This window comes from Cupressus sempervirens, chromosome 9, assembly GCF_028749045.1.
Source record: "Cupressus sempervirens isolate cs-2001-9-10 chromosome 9, ASM2874904v1, whole genome shotgun sequence".
NCBI classification, from domain to species: Eukaryota; Viridiplantae; Streptophyta; class Pinopsida; order Cupressales; family Cupressaceae; genus Cupressus; species Cupressus sempervirens.
Window position 1 is genome coordinate 325,350,559 of NC_143126.1, and position 12,782 is coordinate 325,363,340.

Sequence of the window (12,782 nt, forward strand, 5' to 3'; positions counted from 1 at the left end):
GCTGCCAAGTCAAAATGACCCGTGACCCTGACCCACGAGTTGACACATGACCCAGAGAGTCTGAGCCACATGACCCGGTCACAGCTAGAGAAAATTCGTCATGCCATAAATAAATAATATTATGTTTTTTTCTTAATTTTTTTATGTTTCTTTTTGTTATAACCCTAAAAGGGCTTCCATAACATTTTTACATGAGAATCACACAGAGAGAGAGAGAAAGAGAGAGAGAGAGAGAGAGAGAGAGAGAGAGAGAGAGAGAGATTGTTTTGCAACCAGCTGAAAGGAAGTGGAGAAAAGCTTGCACAAAGCACATTGGAGCAGCTATTTACTTGCATTGAGATCATCAAGGAGTTTATAGGAGCTCTTGTCAACACTTATCAACTCATTTGAATGAGGTAAGAGTCAGTTATTTTGAATTTAGATGAATTTTTTCTCTATGTTTATGGAGTTTTTTGTTTATAACTTTATAGTCTTTTTTTTATGCTTGACTTTAAAATCTACGTTGCATTTTATTATCTCAAGTATTTGCAATTCTTTTTATAAAAAAATGTAGGGTTTGCTAATTTTTTCCTTTTAGTTTAAGTCTTCATCAAAAATAAAATGCTTATAAAGTAATTTTTGGTTAAAATTGTCTTATTGCAGCAACCTTGACATTTTGAAAACATTTTTTTCCCTAATCATTATGGCTCCTCCTAAAAAACCCAAAGGCAATCAAAGAGATAAGTGTTGGAAGTACACTATAGACTTCCCAAGTAGAGGTAGAAATCAAACAAAATGCTTATTTTGTAAGATCATTAATAGTGAGAGGATAAATAGATTAAAATATCATATTGGTGACATACATGGCCATGATACTGAGTTTTGTAAAAAGGCAACTGCTGAGGCTAAATGTTTTTGTTATATTGCCTTAGAAAGATATGAAGAGGCAAAGTAATTAAGACAAAAATAATTTGAAGAGTTAGCTCAGATTGGTTCTCGTCCACCCTCGTCTCCATCTGCATCAGTATCTAGTTTTACACCACTAGGTTGTGTTGGAGAGGGTTCTTCCCTTCCTCCCTTTCGTCCTTGTGCTTCTTCTTGTGCTAGTGCTTCTAAATGTGTTCCTACTAGTGGCTCTGCCCCTAATAGTAGTAATGGCATTACCTTTCATCCTAGAGTCAGAAAACCTACTTCTAGGTTGGACAATTATTATGTACCACGCACTACTCTTGGTGCACAACCCTCACTTGAGAGCATGGGTTGGAAAAAGGAGATCAATTTGCAAGTTCTAGTATTTCTACAACATTCCATTTATTGCAGCCAGGTAGTTCATTTATATTTGATAGTTTTACTTTTCAATTAATCTTTGAAAATAAAATTTTATAATTATAACTTGATGTTGGAATTTGCTAATTTAAATATTTCTATATATGTGACAGGACTCCTTATTGGCAGGACATGATCAATGTGGTTGTCATTTGCAATGTAGGGTTTAAAGCCCCCACTGATGTTGAGTTGAGTGGACCCCTCTTACTAGAGATGGTTGAGGAAAAGAAGCTTGAGTTGGAGGACCATAAAAAGACTTGGAGCCAAATGGGTCGCACCATTATAACAGATCAATGGACAGATGGGAGGAATAGGACTCCTAAATATTCATGTTTCCTACAGAGGTGATTGATCATCTTGATTTGTTTATATTTTAAAAATTTATTTATTGATTGGTCATTGATAATTATTTTGTTTTGTTTTCACTTTCAGGATCCACAATGTTTTTGAAGATTGTAGATGCTTCCTCGCATGTCAAAAATGTTGCATACTTATGTGAGGCTATCGAGGAGGTCATAAAAGAGGTGGAGGAAGAGAATGTTGTGCAGGTGGTGACTGATAATACAGCTAATTATGTTGCTACAGGTAAAATTTTAAGCTTCTAAATTTTTTATTTTAGTTTTCAAAATTTCAGCGAAATTATTTCTAATTAATTTTAAATTGCTGCAGGAAACCTTTTGATGGAGAGGCACCCAAAAATTGTTTGGACTCCATGTACAGCCCATTGCCTTGACCTCATGTTAGAGGATATTGGCAAGCTTGAATGGGTCAAATCATGTGTTGATAAGGCCAAAAATATTTGCAAGTTCATCTCTAATCATGCATTGATCCTTAGCATTATGAGGGATTACATGGGGCAAAAGGAGTTGGCTCATCCTGGTATCACAAGATTTGCCTCAAATTTTATCACACTAAAATCTTTGCTGAATTCAAGGTTACCTTTGAGGTGCATGTTTATTGGTCTATAGTGGACTTCCTCATCCTATGCTACCACCGTGGAAGGATAGATGTGGCAAAATTTATTTTTGATGAAGTTTTTGGACTCCTTGTCAGGAGATTGTGGAGGTAATTTAAAAACTCAAAATTTATAAATTCTATACATATTTTGTTTTATTTTCACAGTGCAACTTTGCAAAGTTTCATATTTTAATGATCATCCATTCAATTGGTTTTTTGTTTAACTGTTTTGTAGGTCATTCAGTCCCTCGTAGTCCAACGAGTGTTGACGAGGAGAAGCCCTCTATGGGCTACATATATGAGGGCACGGATAGGGCCAAGGAGGTCATTAGAGCCAAATATGCAGGAGTTGAGGACAAGTATGGCTTCATTTGGGACATAATTGATAGGAGATGACAAAATCAGCGTCATGTCCCATCCATGCAATAACCTATTATCTCAATCCGGCATACCGTTTCTGTGATGATCACAAGGAAGATGAGGAGGTTCTTAGTGGCCTATTTACTATGATAGGGAAGATGGTAGGCAATAATGCCACAAATACATTGCTTAAGATGGATGCCTATAATAATTCATTAAGGCCCATTTTTGGAAGCCAAATATGCAAAGATGGTCGTACAAAATTGGAACCAGGTAAAAGTTGTAGCTTATGCAATTTAATTTTATTATCTAGGTTCTAGCTTTAAAGGTGGACATGAGACTAATCTTTTTTTTCTTTTCCTTTTTTCAGATAGATGGTGGCAAATGTTTGGGGCTTCAAATCAAAAACCTTCAAAAAATTGCCATCCGCATATTGAGCCAGCCATGTAGCACTTCTGGATGTGAGCGTGATCGGAACATGTTCGAGCACATCCACTTGAAGAGGCATAACAGGTTGACTATGGAGAGGATGAATAATCTAGTCTTTGTGCATTACAACCTGTGCCTTAGGACTAGAGAGATTTTGGATAGTGACACCTCTCTGATTATTCTAGAGGAGATTGATCCAGAATTTGAGTGGGTTACTGAGGATACTGATCTTGTCTTCGATGATGAGGACCTAGAGTGGATTGACCGGGTAGACAAAGAGGTCGAGGTCGTGATTATGGCAGGTGACAAGCAAAGAGTTAATACTATTGATCCTAGTGGTACCTTGCAAGCAAAGACTATGGCTAATGAGTCATCCAAGACCTACCTTAGATGCCTTACTAGGAGGCTTAATATAGATTACTCAAAGATTGAGGCTGATGTTGAAATTGAGGATGAGGAGCAATAGCTATAGACTTTTATTTGTTTATGTATGTTTTAAACATTTGATGATGACTATTGATGTGATGGATTTCATGGATTTGATATACATTTTGATTTGACAATATGTAGAATTTTAAAATTTTATATATCTATGTTTGCTATTTCCTTCAACTACAATGTACCTTTGTACTTATTTAATCGATGTAAGTTTGTGTATGTGATCAAATTACTTTCTATTTCATGATGTCATTGTGTCTTTAAGCTTTATACAATAATGGGTGCATGGAATGTTCTTTAAACCCTTAAAAACCTCTAAATTTCAAGGGCTTTGTCGCTTTGTTGAGTCACGGTCGAGTCCAAGCCAGATCACGAGTCGAGTCGCCCTTGCCAAGTTAGAGTCGGGTCCGAGTCTAGGAACTTTGCAAATAATAGTAAATGCTATAATTAAAGGTGTCATGCAATCTTGGCATGTTTCGAAAGGCATAGAACTAATCAATGAGGAGTTAGCTCCCTTAGAATATTATAAAATCATGCATATTGCAAGACAAGGGAATAAAGAGGCAAACACTCTATCAAACTAGGCTTAATCATTTAAAGTGGAAGAGATTAGAATTGAGGACTTTAGAGGCCTATTGATGGACGGAGTTTGAATTAAATAATTGTTACCTTTCATTTATTTTAGAAAAACCCTAAGAGATGTTGTGTGATTCGGCAGTGGAGTACAGGGATAGAGATATTGTGAAAGAGGGGTAATGTGGCATGCAACTCTTTGCTGGGCATCGCATTTATTGCAGGGGAAGTCCGAAATTTTCACCTTTAAGAGTTGACATTTGGTGATTAATTTTGAATGCTTTAAAGTCATTTGGAATGTGTGTTTTGGCTTGACTGCAAAAGGATAGAGACAACTTCCATTTTCACCTCTTCCAAGCAACAAAACCCATATCATGGCCAGAGCATATAGAAAAGGTTGCATAAAATGTTTTTGTTTGAAGAGAACAAAAAATTAACAGATAATATGATGATTATCCTAGGAGAGATGTTTAATGCAGTGGAAAACCACCATAGAACAAACACAAATGTGTTCTCTATGATTATGGCTTGGGATTTGCAGTTAGGTGAAGCGAAGGAGATCGTCAGAATGGTGATGGCGACCATTGTCCCATGAAAATTCTTTGGGGGCATGGATAACATCCTTGAATGGTCAAGTCCAAGGTTGGGGATAAATTTGTCTAATCAACGAGGTGGACTAGAGAAGATTGAAGGGACCAAGTACACCACATTTGTATGGCAGTTTGATGAGAAACATTGGAAGCAAAGATTAAAAAATGTTTTTCGTGGATGGTTAGCACTAAAATCAGTTGTGATGATTCACTTGCTAGATGAAGACATTGAAGAAATGAAGAAGGCAATTGGATAGACAAAGGATGAGGATGAGAAAATGAACAAGTGATTCCAAGTGCGCAGAAATGAACGTTGTAAGAATAAAGTTGTTGGGGTGCCTGAGAAGAATGAGGAGAGAATGAATGAATGGCTACATGCGCACAAACGCAGAACAAACGAGCACAATGTTGTTCCAGCAAGATATGTGATGGCTTTTTGAAAGTTAAATTTTCTGTTTATAATGAATTTGGTCCTTTTTTTGTAAATTGTATACTTGTTTCTGGGGTTGGTGGCATGATAGAATGCCCCTTTTCTTTTTGAGAAAATCTAATGTGTTTCTATAATTGTCAGGAAGGATTAGCTATTGGCAGGGTTGGTGGAGATTTTTTGATGTACTAGTGAACTTCATTTTGGTGTTGTAGGGAGAGTTAGGGTTTCTGCTGTTGTTAAAACTACTTTGTACTTATGCTCTACTCTTAATAAAATCAAAATCTATTACGGAGGAAAAAAAAATGTAAGAACTGTACAGAATAGTGATAAAAGAAGATTGGGAGGTGGATCCTGGAAATCTTAACAATTTCCTTGGCTGCATTTGATAATTGTAATGCTCCACGCATGCACCTTCTACTGGAGCTACAGATGGTCGGTATCCTTCAGGTTCTCTTACTATTCAAAAAATAAATATTAAACTTTTAAATCACATTCCAAGTGAGTTAGGAGCTCGCATTTGCAAATAAGGTATCCACTTTAACATTTCCTCCAGCTTAGCTGTGAGTTTTTTTTATCGCTTTGGTTCTAGTGATATGCTTGTTTTCAATTTAAATCAATCATTTTCTGATCCAGAATGTTTTTTCTATGTACTATTGTTCTATTCAGTTTCAATATTAACATGTTTTCCTTTATATCTAACCAATAGTATATATATACATCAAACATAATATGTCTTGAATAGGACAACAGTTGCAAATAAAGCTGTAGTCTGTGCAGTTTTAAATTTCAAAACTACATCTTGGAATAAGTGGAGAAGAAACTTGTGTATTTGCAAACAACTAATTGAATAGTCGATTGGTGTCCCAGTATCCATTATTATTATGCAATTATGTAATCATACCTGAAGCTTGGCTTTTAATGTCTGATCCTTGTCTCTTAGATCTAAAGGTCCTGCCAAGCCAAAGGCAAATCAGAAATGTTTCAGATTCCTGACATAGTTGCATATAGGGAATCATGATAAATAACTAAAACTTACAGTACAAACATGTAAATGGAACTAACAATTAGGCACAGAAACTATTATAGGATATTGTTACAAGAAACAGAGAATGATAGATAAAGCATATTCTCATTTGATTGTGAAGGCACCCAAAAGTGCTACCCTTAATAGAACTCAAGAGTCTAGAATAATCATACTTGTAGCCATGTTTCAAGTCATTCTTCTCCTATCAATGTCAACTATGCTATCCTTCTTGTCAATCAATCAAGTCCTTGATGTTGGCATGTCTTGGTGTAGGAGGCCACCCCTGTTGCTACCAGAATTTCTTGCACCTATCAGATCTGATTTTCTAATGATTTATTGTTTATAACTTTACACACTAAGTCAAACAATTTGCATTCTCACTCATTTTTCTCCATTGTATGGATTCTTCAATGTGAACATTCAACATTCCGTGTTTGTGCTTGAAGATATGTGTTGTATTTTCTGAGTTTGTTTGAGGAAACGCTTTGCCAAATTTCTGTGCAATGTCTGATAATTTTTGTAGTTAGTTGTGGATTTCAGTGTGATTTGCAATTGCAATGCTCTTTAAGTAACCATAAAAACATAAACATTTATTTTCACAATGGAATGCTGCTATAAATAACAGTAAGCAAATTTAAAAGCTCTGAATGTTGAATTTCTAAGATATAATGGTGTTTACAGGACTGCAAATAAGAGCAGCACAACATACATTAACTTCTGACCTTTAAATATGATTGATCATTGCTCACCCATCAGAGGAGACCACGTCTGAATCTTTTTTCTTCTACACAGCAGCAAAGGCTATCTTGCACTTCATAGCAGGTTCAGTTTCCTCCAAAAAACATGTGATAGTACAAATGATTAGCTACTCTGATACCAGAAAATGCCCAAAACCAGCTATACCCTTCCTTGACATTCCATGAAAATGTCATGAACTTCAGAATAAACCCAAGTTGTTCACCCAATCATATGAGAGGCATGAAAATGTCATGAACTTCAGAATAAACCCAAGTTGTTCACCCAATCATAAGAAAGTCCACGCCCCAGCGAGGGCTCAAACTTCAGACTTATTCTTGTTAAGTTTTTTAAGATCGCTGCAAATGTAATAGCACTGCCTATTTAGTATGTATGTTTCAAATAGAGCAATCTCTCTAGCATTTATATTGTGGCTAAGACAAGAAGAAACATGTCCCTTCATGGGACATGCCTATTCATTGATTTATTATTTCCCTTCATGGGACATGCCAATTCATTGATTTATTATTTATGTTAGACAATTATTAATTATATATATTAATTATCTAATGATTACTAATCATAATAATTAACTAGTAATCATACCAATGTATCTCATGGTTAAATCAATCCCAACTGAAGCTACAACATTACCACTCCCTCTTAGCTCGGGACGATAAACACATGAATGGATACTACCTCAACATAATATCAGAAGTGGTAAATTTTAAGAATATCTTTGATCAGAAGATATCCACCATTTATGAGTAATGGCCTCCTAAATATCAGCACATGATATTCACCAAGCACTCTAAGCAATGGCCTCTTGAATATCAATTTATATGGTATTCACCAAGTACTAAATAATAACAATAAGCTAATGCCCTCCAGAATATCACGTCACATGATATTCAGCAAGTACCTATGACATATCTATACAAACAACTCATAGACCGTCAATGAAATGACATCCATCACTTAGTTCATATACAAGATATAATCTATCATGATCTAATTAGACATCATACGATATCTATCATAATAGAAGAGATTAAGTTATTGTAAGATCGCCACCTTCCAATAACTTTAACAAATACAAGTGATAATCATTTGGAAGTCGTCACTTCCTCATGATGTACACAGGGGACAGGCCCATACACACATGACATCAAAACTTTACATGAAGTCACCACAGACATTGTCATGTGGTGTTGTCATGACATCCAGCATGAACCATATCCGAGAATAAGGTTTTCACCTGAAACTTATCTCTGATAGAGACAAATGTATTACGAAGGATTGCACTAGTAACTTCTCCGTCACAAAGAAAAACTAAACTATTGATCCTCGTCAAGGTTACTTCTAATAAGTGTCAAACTCTCTCTAAATCTAATATCAACTTTTGAGTTCCTCATTCAATGTAAAACTCCCTCTGAATAAATATTATCAAGTTCCTCAAAAATCAACTGAAACATATCCTCTATCTACTCCCTCTCTTTGTCCAAGGTTGCCTCTAATGAACTACCAAGCTTCCTCTTGATATAGAAGGATACTCATAATCTCAATCATCAAGGATATTCACTTCAAGAGCCTCATTTAATCCAGCATGATTATCAGATGACTAATGAATTCTAGATCAAAACTTCTTTTAAGTTACTATCATAAGATTGAATTCTGCACAATATTTGGTAGCATGTGTAAAGTACCAATCTTTTCCTACAAGAATATCTCTAGAGACAAAAAAAAGATTAAAAGCAAATAGCTCTTGATAAATTGTATAGAAATACAAGTAGATAAATGTAATACTCAAAGATAATGAATACTTATCTGTGCGTCCTTGATACGAGTTGCTCCAATGAGGGTCAATATGCAACAAATCAGAAAATGTCTTGATATAAGCATTTGTCAAATAATGGGAATGGAGCATTGGTTATTATACACCCCCCCACCCCCGCCACAATGTAAAATTTCCACTTCATTTTATAGAGTTCCCAGTCACTTTAGAGGTCCACTCTTCTTTTCTACAAGAAATTTTTAATGCAGTATCCTCCATTCCATGATATTCAAATGTAATTTGAACTTTTAATTCTCTATCAATATAAGGTGTCACTCATGTTGTCATCTTCTTTTCTACAACAAATTTTAAATGCAGTATCCTCCATTCCATGATATTCAAATGTAATTTGAACTTGTAGTTCTATATCAATATAAGGTGTCACTCTTGTTGTCATCATCTGTGTCATTATCCAAAGACAAGTTTTGCAACATCTGGACCTGTCGTCATAGTTTCACCAATTCCTCATTTGCAGAAACTAAAACCTCGAAAACAGATCTATCATCATTGGTGACCTCTTGCTAAATATTATAAGGACACCACACATGCCGCCATGAGCACAATGTTTAATGTTCACAACAACCAGTAATGTAATTTTAAGATCTCTGTAAATAATAGATCCTGTAGATGTATGTGAAACCGAGTCCAAGTCTGACAGCTAGAAGACAAGCCATTACAACTGTTCATTAATCCAATTATATGCTGGCATTCGCACACGATAAATTATAAATGCATAATTCAATTCTTTAATCTCTAAAGCCATTCAGACTTCACTTTCTACAACGGTAGTCCTCTATTAAATCTTTCCCACAATAGGGATCAATAATAAATTGAAACGATATCATTGGTTTTGTTTCTCAATCAAATATGAAATCTCTGTATTCTTCCCCTCGAGAATGATACAAAGCGTAGATGTCTCTATTTTCGCACACAATGAATTATTAATTCTTAATTCAATTCTTTAATCTCTAAAGCCATTCAGACTTCACTTTCTACAACAGTAGTCCTCTATTAAATCTTTCCCACAATAGGGATCAATAATAAATTGAAACAATATCATTGGTTTTGTTTCTCAATCAAATATGAAATCTCTGTATTCTTCCCGTCGAGAATCATAAAGCGTAGATGTCTCTATTTTCCTTGATCAGGTTAAGGGTAATTTACCATCTTTGCCTAATAATTTCTCAACAGTCAATGATTCACTCTATAGTATTAGTGATCAATATCTAATGCAATAGATAATAAAGCTGCCTCAAACCAAGGATGGCCACTTTAAACTAGCAAAAGAAAATCACTACCCACTCCAAAACAGAATATTCCAAAATTAAAATGTCCAGATAAATAATATTAAGATCAACAATAAACGGCCGTGAAGCTTCCAAAATAACAATGTGGAAATTTGTCTTTGATTAAAGACTTCACTAACTTCAATCACTTAAAACCAATAAAACACAGCAAACACGAAACCTCTTTTTGCACAAATGCAAACGTTTCTGGATTTACCTCCAAAGATGCACCATGAACAAGGGTTTTCATCCCTACTCAAACATTGAGTACCCTGTCAATAGCTCTATAAAACTGCTCCGGTGAAGCAAGAGAGTTTCTGTTCTTGCTCCGAAAACCATTGGGGTTTTCATCCCACTAGCAAGAATTTGGCAATAGGCACAAAATGGAGAAATCTGTGCAGCTTAGTAAACAAGAGCTCTGTTGAGCTGGAGTCCCTGCCTTTTGCCCAAAAAGGAAGACAGATTTCAGATCTTACATCAATTTTTATATTTTACTAAATTTGTAATAAATTAAAGCTACGTACATGTATCAATAAAATTTGTGTCAAGATAACAATATCATAATCATAATCATTTTCAATGTTTAAAACAAAATTGTCACCTTGTAACACTTTATAATAATAATAAGCTACTTTTAAAAAATTATAATATTTATAATAAGATATTAACTACTGATTAATATAAAATAAATCTTGAAATCTTTCTTAATTTTTATATAAAATAAATCAATATGTGAAACTAAATTTTTTCCCATTTCTAAAAATAAGTATGCTTAAAATATATATATATATATATACTACTTCATTGTTCTTATCGAGCAAATGTTTCCTATTTGAATCATTTCAAGCAATGAGAATTAAAATAATAATAATAACTTAATAAATATATATATATATATATATATATATATATATATATATATATATATATATATATATATATATATATATATATATATATATATATATATATTCTGCCAAAAATAAGCACAAGTTTTCCCATCACTTTCATAAAAATAGACTTAAATAAAATATGATATATAGGTATTAAAAATAATTATATACTTTAACATAAGATTAGATTTTAAATTAAAATAATATTAATAAAATTTCATATGCACAAGAATAGATTTACATGAAATTTTATTCACAAAACATTAATTGAAAAATAATATAAATTGAAATATTGATAAAATATCATAATCTATTATTTTCCAAGAACTTATTCTTATACACTTAAAAATAATTTTGATTAAAGTTTCTACATTAAATATTCTTTTAGCGAATTATAAATATGTTTATAAATCAGCGGCAGAGTCCTCAGATTCATGCTAAAAAGCAATTATGAAGCTTGCATAGAAGTTTGATTCTCTCCATTAAAAAATATATCTTCAATACTTTGGGCATTCTTTAACTCTTAAAGTATTATGATTTTGTTCAAAAAGAAATGGAGCAACTTGTGTAGAAATGCTATGATTCTGAGTTTTAAACCAATTAATCTAAATGTCATGTCCGTTTACATTTCGGCCATAATAAATATGCCAATGCCCACCAAAAAAATAAACAAATAGTATGTATGGATCCTATGCATTATATATTTTTGGAATTGGTAATTAAAAGTTATTTTCTCTCTGAAGTTATATGTGCACACTGTTGTGACTATTTTAAATTGAAAATAATAATTAGTCTTTTTATAATTTGTAACACATTGGATTAATCTTTTAGAAGGACTAATGACATTAGTTAATAGAATGTATTTTAAGATTTATGATAGAATAATTTTATGGACTTGAAACAAATCCTTTTTCACACTGTAAAGAAATAATCATTGATAATATTTTGAAATCTAGACACTTTCTATTCTCTACTGTAATCAGCAGCAGATTCCTCAGATTCATTTCTGCCGCAGTTCTTTCCAAACAGTCACCTACTTCCTCATGCAGAAGGCCCAAAAAATACGAAAGCTACAGGTGGTGTTTGCAAAAGCCCTGAGCCAGAGTAATAAGGGTTTTTTTCCCCAATTCCATAGCTTGCCAAAGCCAGAGATGATTATATCATATCAGGATTCAGACGCATGTCTCAGTGTGCAGGGAGGGCTAATTTCAGTGGCCTGGCTATGGGGGGCAGAAGTAATGATGAATTCGGTGCGCTCGTTAGGGCAGCTTCGAAGAGCAGTAACAGGGCTCAGCATCATCCCTGGATTCTGGCTATGAAAACCCTCTCATCATTCTCTACCGCCATCACGATAGTTTCAGAATGCATAAGAAGCTTCCAGATAATTGGAGAGAATATGAAAACTAAGAAGTTTCTGGACTCTGGGCACACAATTGACTCCTTTTAACTATCTTTGGAGGTAGAACTTCCTAATTTGCAATAAATTCTTTCGCCAGCACCACTGGTCTGTAGTGACTTGATCCTTCTCTGTTGAATATATCAAACGAAATACTACTAATTCTCACAGAACTGAAACTCAAAAGGCGGATTTTGGCTCTGTGTAACCGAATGACTTCAGCAGGAATTTTGGTTCTCTCTACATTTTGCCCAAACCCGGTTCACCTAAATCTTGAGGATGCACATTGCTTGACAGATGGGATAATGGAGGTCATTGTGCAGAGGCTGCTTAATCTAACATACCTCTGTCAGAATTATTGTTCCTTCATGAATTTGAAGCAGTTGCACATAAAGGGATTAAGTTGGGCTTGAGAAGGTGATGGGAGACTGCAGATTGTTGTTGACAGAGCTTTGTGAAGCTTCCAGAAGACTAGCGAAAACAAGAACCATCGAAAGCTTCCAGATAAAATTAGAAGATTTTTGTAATTTTT

The 12,782-nt window shown here is 34.3% G+C and overlaps 1 protein-coding gene across 7 annotated transcripts in view; it reads right to left on the reverse strand.

Annotated features, from left to right (window-relative positions):
- Nucleotides 1–12,782, reverse strand: part of LOC149538676 (uncharacterized) — a 198,091-nt gene that overhangs the window by 68,309 nt on the left and 117,000 nt on the right. For 5 of the 7 annotated variants that reach the window (XM_089800012.1, XM_089800009.1, XM_089800007.1 and 2 more), the window contains one exon: nucleotides 5,984–6,033. In XM_089800012.1, coding sequence (XP_089656138.1) covers nucleotides 5,984–6,033 — 50 coding nt within the window. Of the gene's footprint in view, nucleotides 1–5,983; nucleotides 6,034–6,855; nucleotides 7,151–10,178; nucleotides 10,327–12,782 lie in introns of those variants that run through there. The other 2 variants (XM_089800013.1, XM_089800014.1) reach the window with 2 other exon arrangements.